Consider the following 20362-nt stretch of genomic DNA (forward strand, 5'->3'; position numbering starts at 1 on the left):
AATGGCCAGTGTGTGGGGTAATGGTCAATGTGTGGTGTAGTGGCCAATGTGTGGGGTAATAGCCAGTGTATGGGGTATTGGCCAGTGTGTGGGGTATTGGCCAGTGTGTGGGGTAATAGCCAGTGTGTGGGGTATTGGCCAGTGTGTGGGGCAATGGCCAGTGTGTGGGGTATTGGCCAGTGTGTGGGGCAATGGCCAGTGTGTGGGGTATTGGCCAGTGTGTGGGGTATTGGCCAGTGTGTGGGGCAATGGCCAGTGTGTGGGGTATTGGCCAGTGTGTGGGGTATTGGCCAGTGTGTGGGGTAATGGCTAGTGTGTGGGGTATTGGCCAGTGTGTGGGGTATTGGCCAGTGTGTGGGGTAATGGCTAGTGTGTGGGGTAATAGCCAGTGTTTGGGGTAATAGCCATGATGCACTCTGAAACAGAGCAAATCTGAAAAACCAGCAATATCTGAAAATGTGAACATCACACCACCTCCCTACTGGAGCGCTAATTTTGATCGGGTGATAATTGGTTCATGGAGAGTAAAGATCTGACCCAAACAGAATGATAAACCGAGGCCAGTGTAACAGGTTTTATTGAGAACATTACAAAGTTCAGGTCATTGAACATGAATATTTCCTGTGGTCCAGTTTGAAAGCTGTCATTAAGGACAGAGAGGGCTCTGAGCAAAGCTCAGTCTTGACAGCTTCCTGTCTCCAGATTGTGAACATTGAACAATTACAGACAAATTCCCACTCTCTATCCATGTGTCTGTGAGAGTTTTAGGGTTGGGATTGCTCGTGTAAACATGGGAATCTGGACATCTTGCAAAATGTCCAGATTACAGAGGAGGAAGTGCTGGATGTCTTGAAACGGTTAAAGGTGGATAAATCCCCAGGACCTGATCAAGTGTACCCGAGAACTCTGTGGGAAGCTAGAGAAGTGACTGCTGGGCCTCTTGCTGAGATATTTGTATCATCGATAGTCACAGGTGAGCTGCCGGAAGACTGGAGGTTGGCAAACGTGGTACCACTGTTTAAGAAGGGCGGTAAAGACAAGCCAGGGAACTATAGACCGGTGAGCCTGACCTCGGTGATGGGCAAGTTGTTGGAGGGAATCCTGAGGGACAGGATATACATGTATTTGGAAAGGCAAGGACTGATTCGGGATAGTCAACACGGCTTTGTGCATGGGAAATCATGTCTCACAAACTTGATTGAGTTTTTTGAAGAAGTAACAAAGAAGATTGATCAGGGCAGAGTAGATGTGATCTATATGGACTTCAGTAAGGCGTTTGACAAGGTTCCCCATGGGAGACTGGTTAGTAAGGTTAGATCTCATGGAATACAGGGAGAACTAGCCATATGGATCCAGAACTGGCTCAAGGGTAGAAGACAGAGGGTGGTGGTGGAGGGTTGTTTTTCAGACTGGAGGCCTGTGACCAGTGGATTGCCACAAGGATCGGTGCAGAGCCCTGTACTTTTTGTCATTTACATAAATGATTTGGATGCGAGCATAAGAGGTACAGTTAGTAAGTTTGCAGATGACACCAAAATTGGAGGTGTAGTGGACAGCGAAGAGGGTTCCCTCAGATTACAACAGGATCTGGACCAAATGGGTCAATGGGCTGAGAAGTGGCAGATGGAGTTTAATTTAGATAAATGTGAGGTGCTGCATTTTGAGAAAGCAAATCTTAGCAGGACTTATACACTTAATGGTAAGGTCCGAAGGAGTATTGCTGAACAAAGAGACCTTGGAGTGCAGGTTCATATCTCCTTGAAAGTGGAGTCGAAGGTAGATAGGATAGTGAAGAAGGCGTTTGGTATGCTTTCATTTATTGGTCAGAGTATTGAGTACAGGAATTGGGAGGTCATGTTGCGGCTGTACAGGACATTGGTTAGGCCACTGTTGGAATATTGCATGCAATTCTGGTCTCCTTCCTATCGGAAAGATGTTGTGAAACTTGAAAGGGTTCAGAAAAGATTTACAAGGATGTTGCCAGGGTTGGAGGATCTGAGCTACAGGGAGAGGCTGAACAGGCTGGGGCTGTTTTCCCTGGAGCATCGGAGGCTGAGGGGTGACCTTATAGAGGTTTACAAAATTATGAGGGGCATGGATAGGATAAATAGCCAGTCCCCGGCTCTTTCGCCACACTTCCCTTCAGTTTTTATTTGATTCCCTTCGGAATGTTCCTGTCTTTTCAGATCCCAGTCTCCTCTCTCCCTGTGGTTCTTTCTCAATTCTCTTCCCTCTCGTCACTGGAAACAGTCTCTAAACAAGGGTCAGCCCAAACCAGAAACACGAACTCTGTTCCTCTCTCTCCACAGATGCTGTCCGACTTGCTGAGCTTCTCCAGCACTGTCTGCTTTTGTTTCAGATCATCGGCAGCTGCAGTTCTTCGTCCTATTGAACAGTTTCTCCATCTTTACTCCATCTCCTGCCCTTTCTTGTTTAAAGGAATTCGTTGGGTTGTTTCAGCGGCCACACAGAGAGTGGGACCAGAAAAGATCAGTGGGACAACAGGGCCCCCTCCCCCAAAGGATATTAATTAACAGGTTGGGTTTTAGGACCAGCAGGAGATCCAGCAGATTCTTCTGGTCAGTTTGCTTGCTGGCAGCTCACAAATGGCCAGATGTATTCAGTATGATCTTGGAGTCTGTCCTGGTGGGATTCGAACTCTCGGAATCTCCTGAGCGATGTCAGAGTCACAAGACCATCGTATCCTGTGGAGACAAAATCCAAAAACCTGTGCCCAAACCATCTCAGACTAGTGTGCTGTACCCTCAGTGTTTGTGAAAGGAAGCAGAAGATTGGCTTCTAGAAGATTCCATCCAGTTCGCTGTTGCTTCTAAAATCACAGAGAGAGTTCCCAGTCCCAGAGCATTCCCAATCCTGGCAAGTATACCAAATCATGGAAAGCGTTCTCAATCCCTGTGAGTATTCCCAATCCCAGAGACTGTCCCCAGTCGCAGTGAATGTTCCCTAGTCCTGATAGGCAGCTATTTCACGTGGACCGCACGCCGTCTCTCACTGTCCACACAGCACGGCGGGGCAAGGAGGATCAGCAGGTACAGCAGCAGACAGAGCCAACAGGAACAACTCTTCACCCAGAACGTGGACCAGCTTCCCTGGGAAAACACTGTCTCCAGCGTCGCAGACTCATAGCTGGCGCAATCATCAAGGGACAGAGAGACCGAGAGATAGAGATAGAGAGACAGAAACAGGGACAGAGAGACCGAGAGATAGAGACAGAGAGACAGAGACAGAGACAGACAGAGAGAGAGAGAGAGAGACAGAGACAGAGAGAGATAGAGAGACAGAGACAGAGAGAGATAGACACAGAGAGACAGAAACAGAGACAGAGAGACCGAGAGATAGAGAGTCAGAGACAGAGAGAGATAGAGAGACAGAGACAGAGAGAGATAGAGAGACAGAGACAGAGAGACAGAAACAGAGACAGACAGACCGAGAGATAGAGATAGAGAGAGAGAGAGTCAGAGATAGAGAGACAGAGACAGAGACAGAGAGACAGAAACAGATGGAGAAAGAGATAGAGAGACACAGAGATAGATAGAGAGAGAGAGAGGCAAAGGCAGACAGACAGAGAGACAGAAACAGAGACAGACAGACCGAGAGATCGAGAGATAGAGACAGAGAGATAGAGACAGAGAGAGATAGAAAGACACAGAGACAGAGAGAGATAGAGAGACAGGAACAGATTAGATTACATTACATTAGATTACATTACATTACAGTGTGGAAACAGGCCCTTCAGCCCAACAAGTCCACACCGACCCGCCGAAGCGCAATCCACCCATACCCCTACATTTACCCCTTTCCTAACACTACGGGCAATTTAGCATGGCCAATTCACCTAACCTGCACATCTTTGGACTGTGGGAGGAAACTGGAGCACCCGGAGGAAACCCACGCAGACACGAGGAGAACGTGCAAACTCCACACAGTCAGTCACCTGAGGTGGGAATTGAACCCGGGTCTCTGGTGCTGTGAGGCAGCAGTGCTAACCACTGTGCCATCGTGCCACCCTGGAGAAAGAGATAGAGAGACACAGAGATAGAGAGAGAGAGAGAGGCAAAGGCAGACAGACAGAGAGACAGAGACAGGAAGAGAGATAAAGACACAGACAGAGGGAAGGACAGACAGACAGACAGCAAGTGACAGAGACAGAGGGAAACAGAGAGAGACAGAGAGAGGATGAGGGACAAAGAGAGAGACAGACAATGGTGGGGAAAGAGCGAGAAGAGACAGAGGGACAAGGAGAGACAGAAGCAGGGCTAGACAGAAGGAGGGAGAGGAATGGAGACTGAGAAGTGGAGAAAGAGAGATTGAAAGAGACAAAGAATGATGGAGAGCAACAGAGACAGATAAGGAGAAAGAAGGAGGGTTAGCAAGACAGAGGGAGAGGGAGACAAACAGGTGAGAAAAACAGAGGGAGAGAAAGAGAGATGGAGATCATTCACAATGACGTAAGTGCATCTTTTTATCGAGAAATTGATATACTCTGGAAACTGTTTTAAAATGTTGAAATGTAATTACTGACTCGGCCTTTAGTGTTTATATCAAAAATAATAAACAGGAAGACTCCACCTTCGTTCAACAAGAACTCCATCAAACCTGATCAGAAAAGCAGACTGACTGGGGCCTGCTGCTCTGTGCCTGGGTGATTCTCCACTGGAACTTTGTTCTTACTCACCATCTCCTCGCCAGCTTTTCACTACAGGTTTGGGTAACTTTCCCATGCATTACACATTATTCCCTTTGGGAGTGAGTTCCAATCCTCTTCCTACTCTCTAGGGAAGGATGTTTCTTCTGAATTCCCGAGTGGATTCATTTTGACTGTCTATTATTGATTGGCCCTCTCCACAGCCCCCTAGTTTCGGTTTCTGCTCTCACCATGGTGTCATGGTTACGCACAAACTCAGATCAGTCCATCTCCACCAGAAATCAGGCCAATGGGGGGCAGGGAGCTAGAGAATCCTTGCTGATTTCTCAATGGAATCTAAACTGAGTTCGCTGTAATTTCCCCTTCCTGGGTGAAGGGCCCATAGTCCCATTGGCCAAACCCTCTGCCTGTTCTGCCCTTGCGCCTCGAGATAGACTGGGAAGGAATCCAGGCAACTTCCAGGCTCTCCCCATCACGGTCACACACACACTCCTCACTGGAGATAAGGAGAAAGTGAGGTCTGCAGATGCTGGAGATCAGAGCCGAAAATGTGCCGCTGGAACAGCGCAGCAGGTTAGGCAGCATCCAGGGAACAGGAGAATCGACGCTTCGGGCATAAGCCCTTCTTCTCACTGGAGATAAGGCCCATCAATGACAGCTTGAAGCCAGGACACTGAGGTCAGGCATAGCATCTTCCAGGGATGGCTACTGGCAGCTCAGTGTGGATCTCGCAAGCTCAACACGAGTGGCCTCAGACCCAACCCCTCACCGCAAACACCCCCTCACCCCAACCACTCTCCACACCCCAAACACTCCCCACACCCCAAACACCCCCCCTCACCCCAAACACACCCCTCACCCCAAACACTCCCCACAATCCAAACACTCCCCACAACCCAAACACACCCCTCACCACAAACACCCCCCTCACCCCAAACACAGCCCTCACCCCAAACACTCCCCACACCCCAAACACAGCCCTCACCCCAAACACACCCCTCACCCCAAACACAGCCCTCACCCCAAACACACCCCTCACCCCAAACACACCCCTCACCCCAAACACAGCCCTCACCCCAAACACTCCCCACAACCCAAACACACCCCTCACCCCAAACACCCCCCTCACCGCAAACACAGCCCTCACACCAAACACTCCCCACACCCCAAACACACCCCTCACCACAAACACCCCCCTCACCGCAAACACAGCCCTCACCCCAAACACTCCCCACACCCCAAACACAGCCCTCACCCCAAACACAGCCCTCACCCCAAACACAGCCCTCACCCCAAACACACCCCTCACCCCAAACACACCCCTCACCCCAAACACAGCCCTCACCCCAAACACTCCCCACAACCCAAACACTCCCCACAACCCAAACACACCCCTCACCCCAAACACACCCCTCACCTCAAACACACCCCTCACCCCAAACACACCCCTCACCCCAAACACCCCCCACAATCCAAACACTCCCCACAACCCAAACACACCCCTCACCCCAAACACAGCCCTCACCCCAAACACTCCCCACACTCCAAACACCCCCCACACCCCAAATATTCCCCACACCCCAAACACCCCCCACACTCCAAACACCCCCCACACCCCAAACACCCCCCCACCCCAAACACCCCCCACGCCCAAACACTCCCCACAACCCAAACACACCCCTCACCCCAAACATCCCCCACACCCAAACACCCCCACACCCCAAACACCCCTACGACCCAAACACCCCCCACCCCAAACACTCCCCACACTCCAAACACCCCCCACACCCCAAATATCCCCCACACCCCAAACACCCCCCACACTCCAAACACCCCCCACACGCCAAACACCCCCCCACCCCACACACTCCCCACACCTCAAACACCTCCCACACCCAAAATATCCCCCACACCCCACACACTCCCCACACCTCAAACACCTCCCACACCCCAAATATCCCCCACACCCCACACACTCCCCACACCTCGAATACCTCCTACACCTCAAACACCCCCTCACCCCAAACACATCCCACACCCGAAATACCCCCCACACCCCAAACACCCCCCTCACCCCACATACACCCCACACCCCAATCCCCCCTCACCCCAAACACACCACTCATCCCAATTCCCCCTCACCCCAAACAGCCACCCCACCCCTAACAATCTCTTTCTTAGACTTACTTGAACCAGTTGGTCAGGGTCATCATGACATAGAGTGAGGCCAGGAAGAACACAAAGTGGAAGGAGGAGTAACTGTATGTGACTCGGTCCCTCTCATCGTGGATCACCTCCTGGCCTCCCGTCACCTCCACCTCACAGCTCGGCAACTCCTCGTCCAGACAGCAGAAGCAACATGATGCTTTCTTGAACTCGTATCTGTAAACACGGACCATCCACGATGGCCCAAACACCTTGGCCAGGTAAGAGGCTTCGTTGCAAGCAAACAGCACGCAGCAGTACATGACGGCAGCTCCAAAGAAGGCAATGAGCCTGCCCTTGGCCTGAACGCCATTCTCATTGACACTCGGTGAGCACACACTGATGTTCTGACCCTGATATTGCACTGTCTCTGGGGGCCGGCTGGACAGGGCAGAGAATGTCAGGTACATGACATAGCAGCTGATGATGGAGGCCTGCAGTAGACTGCTGTGGGGCTGCCTTTGCTGAACACACTGACTACGGGATAACAGTGACACCAGGAAACACAGACTGATGTTCAAGATGAGCAGGGCCTTGTTGACCAAGCAGCCCGCAGGGTGGGTGTAGAACTTGTACATGAGCGAGAACGCAGTCACTGCCAGAGCATAGAACAGTAGGGTCACAGCCAGCACAGCAAGACTCCACCACTTCCCATGTGCAGCTCCTGTCATCCTGTCAGAGAGCAACAGCCACAGAGAGAGCCCAAGGTGATCGATGAAACATTACACCAACGCAATCCACATCGCAGACCGTTCCTGATTCACCTGGAACCACCAGACTGAAGCAGCAGGTTTAGTTCATTCACCCAGAATTACCCAGCTCCCAGGACAGGGATAGCACGGGGTTAGATACAGAGTAAAGCTCACTCTACACTGTCCCCCATCAAACACTATCAGGACAGGGACAGCATGGGGTTAGATACAGAGTAAAGCTCCTTATACACGGTCCCCCATCAAACACTCCCAGGACAGGGACAGCATGGGGTTAGATACAGAGTAAAGCTCCCTCTACATTGTCCCCATCAAACACTCCCAGGACAGAGACTGCACGGGGTTAGATACAGGGTAAAGCTCCCTCTACACTGTCCCCCATCAAACACTCCGAGGACAGGGACTGCACGGGATTAGATACAGAGTAAAGCTCTCTCTACACTGTCCCCCATCAAACACTCCCAGGACAGGACAGCACGGGGTTAGATACAGAGTAAAGCTCTCAGTGAAGTCAAAATGTGAAACCACCTGTGATTTCTGACTTCTCGAGCCTCCCTGAGTGTAACTGTTCTCCTTTTGGTGATGGTGCCTTATTCCAGGTCCTGACTCTGGAATTCCCTTCCAGAACCTTTCGGACTCTGATCCTTGGTTTAACACCAGCTTCAAACAGCTCTCTAGCGGAGTGTTGCTATGGCCTCACTGAGGGAGTGTGCCCAGTGATTGGCCGATGCGTTGCCCGTTCCCCAGGTGGTTTGCTGACCCTGATACACTGGTCTTCTCCCTGGAGCTGCGCTGTCCCTGGGTGCTATCCCCCCAGGGGCACCCAACCCACTGACCACAGCAAACTCAGGCCCAGGCCACTCTCTGGAGCTGGGCTGGTGCTGGTCTGCCAAGTCACTGTGCCCTCAGTGATGAACACTACCTGATCCTGCACCATCAGGGAAGGGGGAGCTTTTGGGCCAGGAGACAAAAATCCACAGAATTGGACTCACCAGTTCTTGTTCCAGAAATGTGCAAACACACTGATGAGAGAGAGCTGCATCAAAATGAACAAGAGTGCCCCAGTAACGCCAACGTATCGCCAAACTGTGATCCACCCGGTAACAGCGTTGACCAGGGAAGAGAGACAGAAGGGAAAGTGCAGACATTCGTCAGAAAACTCCCTGACAGACATACACAGACGAGGAAAACTAAAGGAATCACTCAGACCAGAGGCCATCAGGTTCTGACTGACAGTCAGCTCACTCAGTAGCAGGGAGGGGTTTTGATTGTTTACTGGTATCAGCCTCGAGTAATGAGGTTACTACAACCTCAGTCACCCGGTGCAGAACCCCACAGTGACACCCTTGGCCCAGATCCATCAGGGTCCTCCCTGAGCCCCTCACTCTAATCTACAGGGAGAGTCCCACAGTCTTACGTCTGGAGAGATGTCTGCCTAATGGACCATTTGAATGCACCAAGACAAACGCCTGTCACCATCTCACTAATACACCACTCACTCCCTCACTCAGATGTTGTTCACACAAATTATTTTCAAGGAAAAAGTGAGGATTGCAGATGCTGGAGATCAGAGCTGAAAATGTGATGCTGGAAAAGCGCAGCAGGTCAGGCAGCATCCAAGGAGCAGGAGAATTGACATTTCGGGCATGAGCCTGAAGAAGGGCTCATGCCCAAAACGTCGATTCTCCTGCTCCTTGGATGCTGCCTGACCTGCAGCGCTTTTCCAGCAAGACATTTTCAGCACACAAATTATTTGTTCTCCCTGGTGACAGTGAGTAAGATCGAGTGGGTGAGAGAGACTGAGACAAAGTAATGAGGTAAAAACAATGACTGCAGATGCTGGAAACCAGATTCTGGATCAGTGGTGCTGGAAGAGCACAGCAATTCAGGCAGCATCCGAGGACAGGCAAAATCGACGTTTCGGGATGAAGGGCTTTTGCCCGAAACGTCGATTTTGCCTGTCCTCGGATGCTGCCTGAATTGCTGTGCTCTTCCAGCACCACTGATCCAGAGACAAAGTAATGTCTATCAACACTGTTGCCTCACAGCAGAAGGGACTTAGGTTCGATTCCACCCTCAGGTGACAGTGAGGGCGAAGTCTGCACATTCTCCCCGTGTCTGCATGGGTTTCCTCCCACAGTCCAAAGATGTGCAGGTTGGAGTGGATTGGCCATGGGAGAATGCAGGGTTCCAAGGTTAGGGTAGGGGGATGGGTCTGGATGGGATGATCTCTGGTGTGGACCCGGACTGAATGGCCTCTTTCTGTGATGTAGGGATTCATTGAACAGTGGGACAGGGCTGGGTCAGGTGTGACAGAGGTGAACAGCAGCTATAGGTAAGAGGAATGGGGGGGGGGGGTGTGTTCTGGGGCAAATTTGGTTTCATTTGTTGGGGTTTCCTGCCATCTGGTGGCTACTAGTTGGCTATACACCAGCTTTAGCGTCCAATCTCATGTCAGACTTTACCACATAGAAATAGGCCATTTGGCTCATCTGGTTGGAGTGGGGAAGGGGAGATTTACCTGAATTCCTGCTCCTGTTCACACTGCAGTAACAGCTACTGTGTCTGAGGGTGACCATCAGGGCCAGAGTCAACCAGGTCAGGCTGTGCAGCACCCCATGGTTGAATATTCTGTTGCCGCTCACTATCTCTGAGTCATACATGAAACAGAGCTACCAAGATGGTTTACTGGAAGCTGCCTCTGTAGGGGTGAAGCAAGTTTATAAATTCACTCACCGTGCAGAAACGACTCATCGGGAATAAAAAAGGCAGCAGCGGAGATGCCGACCAACATCAGGAATTTCACAAACCAAAACCTAAACCAGAGAGTAACAGAGTAAATAACACCGAAACAGAGTAACAGAGATGAGTGAGAGAGACGGAGACAGTGTAACAGAGTGAATGAGCGACTGAGACACAGTAACAGAGGTCGGGGGAGAGACTGAGACAGAGTAACAGAGTGAGTGAGAGACTGAGACAGAGTAACAGAGTGAGTAACATTGAATGAGAGACTGAGACAGAGTAACAGAGTGAGTGAGAGAATGAGATAGAGTAACAGAATGAGTAACAGTGAGTGAGAGACTGAGACAGAGTAACAGAATGAGTGAGAGAGACTGAGACAGAGTAACAGAGTGAGTAACAGTGAGTGAGAGACTGAGACAGAGTAACAGAGTGAGTGAGCGACTGAGACAGAGTAACAGAGTGAGTAACAGTGAGTGAAAGACTGAGACAGAGTAACAGTGAGTGAGAGACTGAGACAGAGTAACAGAGTGAGTAACAGTGAGTGAGAGACTGAGACAGAGTAACAGAGTGAGTAACAGTGAGTGAAAGACTGAGACAGAGTAACAGAATGAGTAATAGTGAGTGAGAGACTGAGACAGAGTAATAGAGTGAGAGACTGAGACAGAGTAACAGAATGAGTGAGAGAGACTGAGACAGAGTAACAGAGTGAGTAACAGTGAGTGAGAGACTGAGACAGAGTAACAGAGTGAGTGAGAGACTGAGACAGAGTAACAGAGTGAGTAACAGTGAGTGAAAGACTGAGACAGAGTAACAGTGAGTGAGAGACTGAGACAGAGTAACAGAGTGAGTAACACTGAGTGGGAGACTGAGACAGAGTAAGAGTGAGTGAGGGACTGAGACAGAGTAACAGAGCGAGTAACAGTGAGTGAGAGACTGAGACAGAGTAACAGAGTGAGTAACACTGAGTGGGAGACTGAGACAGAGTAAGAGTGAGTGAGGGACTGAGACAGTAACACAGTGAGTAACAGTGAGTGAGAGACTGAGACAGAGTAACAGAGTGAGTGAGAGACTGAGACAGAGTAACAGAATGTGTAACAGTGAATGAGAGACTGAGACAGAGTAGCAGAGTGAGTGAGAGACTGAGACAGAGTAACAGAGTGAGTAACAGTGAGTGCGAGACTGAGACAGAGTAACAGAATGAGTGAGAGACTGAGACAGAGTAACAGAATGAGTAACAGTGAGTGAGAGACTGAGACAGAGTAACAGAGTGAGTGACAGACTCAGACAGAGTAACAGAGTGAGTAACAGTGAGTGAGAGACTGAGACCAAGTAACAGAGTGAGTAACAGTGAGTGGGAGACTGAGACAGAGTAAGAGTGAGTGAGAGACTGAGACAGTAACATAGTGAGTAACAGTGAGAGACTGAGACAGAGTAACAGAGTGAGTGAGGGACTGAAACAGAGTAACAGAATGTGTAACAGTGAATGAGAGACTGAGACAGAGTAGCAGAGTGAGTGAGAGACTGAGACAGAGTAACAGAGTGAGTAACAGTGAGTGCGAGACTGAGACAGAGTAACAGAATGAGTGAGAGACTGAGACAGAGTAACAGAATGAGTAACAGTGAGTGGGAGACTGAGACTGAGTAACAGAGTGAGTGAGAGACTGAGACAGAGTAACAGAGTGAGTAACAGTGAGTGAGAGACTGAGACAGAGTAACAGAGTGAGTAACAGTGAGTGCGAGACTGAGACAGAGTAACAGAATGAGTGAGAGACTGAGACAGAGTAACAGAATGAGTAACAGTGAGTGGGAGACTGAGACTGAGTAACAGAGTGAATGAGAGACTGAGACAGAGTAACAGAGTGAGTAACAGTGAGTGAGAGACTGAGACAGAGTAACAGAGTGAGTGAGAGACTGAGACAGAGTAACAGAGTGAGTAACAGTGAGTGAAAGACTGAGACAGAGTAACAGAGTGAGTGAGAGACTGAGACAGAGTAACAGAGTGAGTAACAGTGAGTGGGAGACTGAGACAGAGTAACAGAGTGAGTGAGAGACTGAGACAGTAACATAGTGAGTAACAGTGAGTGAGAGACTGAGACAGAGTAACAGAGTGAGTGAGAGACTGAGTAACAGAGTGAGTAACAGTGAGTGAGAGACTGAGACAGAGTAACAGAGTGAGTGACTAACAGAGAGAGTGAGTAATAGAATGAGTGTGACAGAGACACAGTAGGATAGTGAGACTGAGACAAAGTAACAGAGTGAGTAAGAGTGAGTGAGACTGAGACAAAGTAACAGAGTAAGAGTGAGTGAGACTGAGACAGAGTAAGTGAGTGAGTGATATTGAGACAGAATAAGAGAGTGAGTGTGTAACAGAGAGACAGACCAAGACAGAGTAACAGAATAAGAGAGTGAGACTGAGATAGAGTAATAGAGTGTCACTGTGAGAGTGCTATCAGCCACAGTGAGGAATGTTTGATCAAGAAAATGTGGAAATGTGGAGACGTGAGTTTAAAATCAAACTGAGAAATTGTGACCCTTTCAGAGAAAATTAAGCAGGTCAACGTGCAGGCAATGATTGGTCAACAAGGGAATGGATCAATGAGTGTGTGTGCAGTGATTGGTTTGGTATTGTTACAGTCTCTCTCACACAGAGACAGGTTTAGATCCTCTGGTTACCCGTTGTGAATCAGGGCTCTGTAATCCCGACTGGACTTGACGTTGAAGAGGAACACACAGAGGAGCAGGTAGAAGCAGGCTGTGCCGAAACACACTCTGTACACCGCCGAATATCCAATTAACATGTCACAGTCTGAGCCTGGCTGCAACTGTTCACAGAAAGACCTGAAGAAAGGCACCTGCAGCAGAGACAGAGAGAGAGAGAGAGAGAAACAGAGAGAGTCAAACTGCTGCAGCATAGGCTCAACATGAGAAATGGAACCAACATCAACTATTCCTGCAGCACCATCAACTCCGTGAGATGCAATCTTTCTTCTGCCCAAAATGTCTGGCTCTCTCAGTGGGGCAGCAGGTTCCATAGTCTGGGGTGAGGTGCTGAGGGACGAAAGTCTGGGGCAGAGGCACTGTCTGAGAACTTTCTGTTATTATGTAGCATGTGGCCACTAATTTACTGAAACCCTTGTAGTTTCTACTGGAATAAAGGTAGTTACTTGTTAGTTCAAATAGAGGCGCCGCAGAGTAGAAAGTACTCACCTGAGAAAGGTGATATTTGTTATGTTTTCTGTACTGTCTGATTTGAATTATTTTGTAATTTTTTGTTATATAATATTTTTGCAAAAGAAAAATCCAACCATGCTAAATATCGACGGGTTAAGGAGAGTTGAAACACAACAGTCATTAAAAAGCATTCACATCAGTGTGAGGGTGAGAGATCTCACTCAGCTCACCGCCTGGTTGCCCCACAGCCCATGTACACTCTCCCATCACTAACTCTACTCAAACAGTTGATCCTGTACCATGTACACTGCCTCCTCTTGGTGGAAGAATTGAACATTGCAGGTGGGAAAGAGGAAAAAGGAGGACATTTGGAACTCAGAGGACAGTAGCACTGGAGATGACAGAGATAGGAAGGAGGAAGTGAGGGCTTGCTAGGATTTTGCTGGAGAGAGAAGGCGCAGAGTGGATTACAGTTTGATGTGAACCCATGGTTTGTACTTACTCTCTCTCTCACTGACTCTGCAACTGTCCTGGAGAGCAGGAGGCAGCAGCCAGTGGAGCTGACAATATGATACAGGGTGTACATCAGCCGGGACCCAGAAGAGACTTTAATTCCTGGCAGGAAGGGACAGCACAGAGAGCAGGGCGAAGGGCCGCAGCAGCAGCTAATCTGAGAGGAACAAAATGGAACATCAATTTACAGCAGGCAACACCCAGGAAACAGGACCTACCCCCAGGATGCTGCACCTTCTGCACAGCCCTATCTAACCCAGGAAGATCTTCTTCATCAAATTAAGTACTGTCCAATTTGGAAAGGGGTCATATTCCACTTCAGTTCCCCTATTGTCCTTCATCAACCTCTCCCAGGACGGGGACAGCACAGCATTAGACATAGAGTAAAGCCCCTCTACATTGTCCCCATACAACACTCCCAGGACAGGGACAGCACAGGGTTAGATAGAGAGTAAAGCTCCCTCTACACTGTCTCCCATCAAACACTCCCAGGACAGGGACAACACGGATTAGATACAGAGTAAAGCTCCCTCTACACCGTCCCCCATCAAACACTCCCAGGACAGGGACAGCATGGAGTTAGATAGAGAGTAAAGCTTCCTCTACACTGTCCCCCATCAAACACTCCCAGGACAGGGACAGCATGGGGTTAGATACAGAGTAAAGCTCCCTCTACATTGTCCCCCATCAAACACTCCCAGGAGAGGGACAGCATGGGATTAGATACAGAGTAAAGCTTCCTCTACACTGTCCCCCATCAAACTCTCCCAGGACAGGGACAGCATGTGATTAGATACAGAGTAAAGCTCCCTCTACACTACCCCCCATCAGTTCCAGGACAGGGACAGCATGGGGGTTAGTTACACTGCACATCTCCTTCTACACTGTCCCCCATCAAACTCTCCCAGAATAGGTACAGCACGGGGCTAGATGTAGAGTAAAGCTCCCTCTACAATGAAATTGCCCGCTCTATTACCCTGGGAAAGTGTTGCTATATTTTCCCCATGACACCTCCTATGATGGGAGTAGCTCAATATTTTTCACAGTTCCCAAGTCGGTGGCCTCAGGAGCATATTTGTTCAGTTCATGCTACATCGTGATGATGGCCATCAGCAGAACAGTAACGAGTTGGCAGTCTCAGCCACCCCATTGAAAATCGCCAAATTGGTTTGCCTTTTGGATGTTCTCAGCCAGAAGAGACCCAGCACTCCATTCCAGTTTGTAATGACAGGTAGAGTGGCAGAATGAAGCTGTCTGTCTGCCCGCTCTCTGAGACTGAGTGAGTGGCTGTACACTTCTGGCACATTACCCTGAAACACAATAAGCCTGTTGTCCCATGCTGTAGCTTTATAGCACTGCTGGCAACAAGAAAAAACAACAGACACAGGCACAAATCCCACTATAATGGGAGGCTTCAATTAACATGAAACTTTGCAATTTCTGAATCAGAAACCCGAGAATGTAAATTTTCAGTGTGTAGGTTTGACAATACTCTTCAAAGTAAGTAATCTCCCATTGTTAACAACTCGGGGTGGACAGGAAAACTCACATGTCGTTAACTCAATGCTTTCTGGAAGGATCTAGCAAACAATCTCATGAGGTACAAACTCGATGGGCCGAATGGCCTTACTTCCACTCCTATGTCTTATGGTCTAAACTCTCCAGGTGATAAACAGAACTGTCAGAATTTGCCATGCTCCAAAAATCCAAGTGGCTTGCTCTGTAAACCTGGAGAGGAGTGTGTTCCATCAGGTTTTCAAACACTGGGGCAATAAATGTACACAGTACTGTTGATTAATTTGAATACAATTTTAACCCACACTATAAAAGTTGTCTCGGTCTAAAATTGGCATTCAAAAAATTCAATCCCTTCCTGAAGGCATTGACTCTCACCGGGAGAGAGTTCCTGAAGCTGCTGACTCGCACTGGGATACAGTTCCTGAAGGGGCTGACTCTCACTGGGAGACAGTTCCTGAAGGTGCAGATTCTCACCGGGAGACAGTTACTGAAGGTGCTGACTCTCACTGGAAGACAGTTCCTGAAGGTACTGATTCTCACCGGGATACAGTTACTGAAGGGGCTGACTCTCACTGGAAGACAGTTCCTGAAGGTACTGATTCTCACCGGGATACAGTTACTGAAGGGGCTGATTCTCACTGGGATACAGTTCCTGAAGGGGCTGACTCTCACTGGGATACAGTTCCTGAAGGGGCTGACTCTCACTGGGATACAGTTCCTGAAGGTGCAGATTCTCACTGGGATACAGTTCCTGAAGTTGCAGATTCTCACCGGGATACAGTTCCTGAAGGTGCTGGCTCTCACTGGGATACAGTTCCTGAAGATGCTGACTCTCACTGGGATACAGTTCCTGAAGGTGCTGACTCTCACTGAGATACTGTTCCTGAAGGTGCTGACTCTCACTGGGACACAGTTCCTGAAGGTGCTGACTCTCACTGAGATACAGTTCCTGAAGGTTCTGACTCTCACTGGGATACAGTTCCTGAAGGTGCTGACTCTCACTGAGATACAGTTCCTGAAGGTGCTGACTCTCACTGGGATACAGTTCCTGAAGGTTCTGACTCTCACTGGGACACAGTTCCTGAAGGTGCTGACTCTCACTGGGACACAGTTCCTGAAGGTGCTGACTCTCACTGGGACACAGTTCCTGAAGGGGCTGACTCTCACTGGGATACAGTTCCTGAAGGTGCTGACTCTCACTGGGACACAGTTCCTGAAGGGGCTGACTCTCATTGGGATACAGTTCCTGAAGGTGCTGACTCTCACTGGGACACTGTTCCTGAAGGGGCTGACTCTCATTGGGATACAGTTCCTGAAGGGGCTGAATCTCACTGGTATAGAGTTCCTGAAGGTGCTGATTCTCACTGGGATACAGTTCCTGAAGGTGCTGTCACTGGGATACAATTCCTGAAGGTGCTGACTCTCACTGGGACACAGTTCCTGAAGGGGCTGTCTCTCACTGGGATACAGTTCCTGAAGGGGCTGAATCTCACCGGGATATTAATTAAAAAGCCACTGTTTGCACAAGTTTTATTTTTTCTGATGTGTGGTCAGATAGCAAGAGACCCTGACTTCACTATGCAAAATCCAAAGGCAATGTTTCTTCATGTGGCTCTTTCATTAATACCACAGTCCCTTTCAGCTGCATTGACTGAGATCAGTAACTCAGTTTATGGCAGAGACACCGTTCTCCGTTGGGGTCTGCTCTCGAAGGTGCATCTCCCAATAAAACTGCAGGTGCTGGCAATGTGTTAATTCCCACGATAAATTTGGCGCAGAAATAAATCAGAAATCCCGGAAAAAAAGTTGTACTTACATAATCCCTTTCACACTCAAGTTCCTAACTGCTTTCGGCCAATTCATTATTTGCTGAATTGTCATCACTGCTGAAATGGAAGATAGTGCCGCACTACCTCAGCATTGACCATTTCACGGTGCGTCACTCCCTCAGCACTGACCCTCCGACAGTGTGGTGCTCCCTCAGCACTGACCCTGTAACGCTGCAAAATTCCCTCAGCACTGACCCTCCGACAACGTGGCACTCTCTCAGCATTGACCCTCCAACAGTGCGGCACTTCCTCAGCACAGACCCTCCAACAGTGCAGCACTCCCTCAATACTGACCCTTTGAAAGTGCGGCACTCCCTCAGCACTGACCCTCCAACAGCACGGCACTCCCTCAGCACTGACCCTCTGACAGTGTGGCATTCCCTCAGCACTGACCCTCCGACAGTGCGGCTCTCCCTCAGCAATGACCCTCCGACAGTGCTGCACTCCCTCAGCAATGACCCTCCGACAGTGCGGCACTCCCTCAGCACTGACCCTCCGACAGTGCCGCACTCCCTAAGCACTGACCCTCCGACAGTGCGGCACTCCCTCAGCACTGACCCTCTGACAGTGCGTCACCACATCAGCACTGACCCTCTGACAGTGCGGCACTCCCTCAGCACTGACCCTCTGACTGTGCGTCACCACATCAGCACTGACCCTCCGACATTGCGGCACTCCCTCAGCACTGACCATCTGACAGTGCAGCACCCCCTCAGCACTGACCCTCTGACAGTGCGGCACTCCCTCAGCACTGACCCTCTGACAGTGCTGGCTGGTTCTGGAAGCCATTCATCATCTTAAATCTCATTTTCCCTACTATCAATCTGATTCAAACACCAGCTGCTTTGACTTCAACTCCCCATCCCACTACTCGACCCATTTCTCTCTCATCTCACTGTGGTCCAATAAAGATATAGAATCAAATAATCCATACAGTGTGGAAGCAGGCCATTTAGCCCATCGAGTCCACACCAGCCCTCTGAAGAGCATGTCACCCTGTCCCTGTATTTCCCATGCTGGACACTATGCAATCTAACATGGCCAATTCACTTAAGCTGCAAATCTTTGGAGTATGGGAGGAAAGTGGAACACCCGGAGGAAATCACACAGACACGGGGAGAACATGCAAACTCCACACAATCACCTGAGGGTGGAATCGAACCCAGGTGCCTGGCACTGCGAGGCAGCAGTGCTAACCACTGAGCCACCGTTCCACCCTTTCTTTCTCCTAAAGTTTACACAAGTCTCACACCTTTTATTTATGGGGACTAGGACTTTACTCATATCTGTTTGCTCATTGTCCTCTGCCTCTACCACCCGGTTCCTGTCCTCCAAAACCCCGCTACCCTGCAACCTGGGTCCTCCCGGGGATGACAGATAATCTCCTCTCCAGGTTGCTGCTTACCTGTGCTCGGAAACTGCGGTCACACATACCCCCACAAATTGCAGAGCTCCAAGGTCAAGGGACCCACAAGTTGAACGAGCCCTGAGCAATGTGTCGGCTCCTTTGCAACAGGCCGTGCAGTGCTGGCAACCCCAACAGCATGCTGCAGCAAAGCAACTCCAAAAAGAAAAGCCCCACACACTGTTAAAATTTACTCTAATATCGAGCAGTAACTCCAGATGAACAAGGTTTCCTAGCTGACCAGTTTGGAGACGGTGTGGGCAGAAGCTGATCTTCCAGCAGGAATGTCAAACTTGTGTTGAACCAGCATTAAAGCAGAGATTAGCTGCTAATCCTCTGAGGCTCTTTAAACCCGTCTTAACATGTGGAAAATAGAACCTGGGACAAACACTTTAAACTCTTCAGTACAGCAACGACCTGGAGGTTGCTGAATGTACACCTCAGGAAGACTTCAATCCGAAATTTCATTGTTCTCCCTCAGTTTGCACCCTTCCCACCAAGAGGCAGGTTCCAGCTCCCTCCTCCAGTCCATCAGCACTGACCTGGCCACATCAGATTCAGGCCACAACTGGCAAGTTGGATAGGAATCTTTCAGGATAATTGCATTTAAAATTTTAAAAAGACTGATTCCCAGTCCTTCTATTGCTAGACAAGATCATCTCTCCTTTTCAACCTCACTCAGAATCTGCATGCCATTGGCAAGACCTATATTTGTTGCCCGTGAAGTGGTTGTGAGCCACTGCAGTCTGCGTGCTGTAGGTACACCCACTACAGACATAGAACTGTACAGCACGGAAACAAACCCTTCAGTCCAACTCGTCCTGATATCCTAAATAAATCTCGCTCCATTTGCCAGCGCTTGACCCATATCCCTCTGAACCCTTCCTATTAATATACCTATCCAGATGGCTTTTTAAATGTTGTAATAGCATCAGCCTCCACCACTTCCTCTGGCAGCTCATTCCATACACATACCACTCTCTGTGTGAAAACATTGCCCCTTAGGTCCCTTTCAAATCTTTCCCCTCTCACCCTAAACCTATGCCCCCTAGTTCTGGACTTCCCCCACCCCAAGGAAAAGTCTTTGTCTATTCACCCTATCCATGCCCAAGATTTTATAAAGCTCTATAAGGTCACCCCTCAGCCTCCGACGCTCCAGGGAAAACAGCCCAGCCTATTGAGTCTCTCCCTATAGCTCAAATCCTCCAACCCTGGCAACATCCTTGTAAATCTTTTCTGAACCCTTTCAAGTTTCACAACATCCTTCCGATAGGGAGAATTCCACGCAATATTCCATACAGTGGCCTAACCAATGTGGAGGGAGCATCAATGAGAGGCTGTGAATGACAATATAATTCCAGGCCAGGATGGTTTGAGAGTTGGTGGGGAACTTGCTGGGGCACCTCTGGCACTTGATGTTACAGGTGTGCTAAGCCCTGGTCTCCAACTTAAGGTTTTGGATCAAATCCCATTCGAGGTTAAAATGGGAAAAGGAAAAGTGACATTGGCATAGTACAGAAGGCTTTTCGAAAGGTCCCATGGTAGTTGCAAAGAAAAACAGAGGAGTTATCCCAGTATCTCGGACTTATGTTCATCCCTCAAT

At 49.3% G+C, this 20362-nt stretch overlaps 1 protein-coding gene across 3 annotated transcripts; it reads right to left on the minus strand.

The window, feature by feature from the left end:
• Nucleotides 1–559: 559 nt before the first annotated feature.
• serinc4 (serine incorporator 4) lies at nt 560–19014 on the minus strand. Of its 3 annotated transcripts, none has more exons than XM_043680492.2 (7): nt 18760–19014; nt 13997–14164; nt 12997–13175; nt 10318–10397; nt 8574–8667; nt 6854–7543; nt 560–3147 (listed from the first exon to the last, which is right to left on the minus strand). In XM_043680492.2, the coding sequence occupies exons 1-7, from the start codon at nt 18784–18786 to the stop codon at nt 2982–2984; spliced, it is 1404 nt and encodes a 467-aa protein (XP_043536427.2). In that variant the 5' UTR covers nt 18787–19014; the 3' UTR covers nt 560–2981. The 3 variants fall into 3 exon arrangements, with proteins under 3 accessions (XP_043536427.2, XP_087838121.1, XP_087838122.1); XM_087981995.1 differs by lacking the exon at nt 560–3147 and adding an exon at nt 3169–4306; XM_087981996.1 differs by lacking the exons at nt 560–3147; nt 18760–19014 and adding exons at nt 3169–4306; nt 17342–17455.
• Between the last annotated feature and the right edge of the window lie 1348 nt (nt 19015–20362).

This window comes from Chiloscyllium plagiosum, unplaced genomic scaffold (genome assembly GCF_037043375.1).
Source record: "Chiloscyllium plagiosum isolate Xiang-an unplaced genomic scaffold, Cpla_swu_hap1 HiC_scaffold_42, whole genome shotgun sequence".
NCBI classification, from domain to species: Eukaryota; Metazoa; Chordata; class Chondrichthyes; order Orectolobiformes; family Hemiscylliidae; genus Chiloscyllium; species Chiloscyllium plagiosum.

What these genes read in the sequence shown, in the direction of transcription:
- serinc4 (XM_087981995.1), bottom strand. Translation starts at nt 18,786, where the DNA reads ATGTGTGACCGCAGTTTCCGAGCACAG. An exon ending in AGAGCCCTGATTCACAACGG is followed by an intron (nt 10,398 to 12,996) that starts GTAACCAGAGGA and finishes TCTCTGGTTTAG; the next exon opens with GTTTTGGTTTGTGAAATTCC. An exon ending in ACCCTGACCAACTGGTTCAA is followed by an intron (nt 4,307 to 6,853) that starts GTAAGTCTAAGA and finishes TCCACTTCTCAG; the next exon opens with TCTCCATTCCTCTCCCTCCT.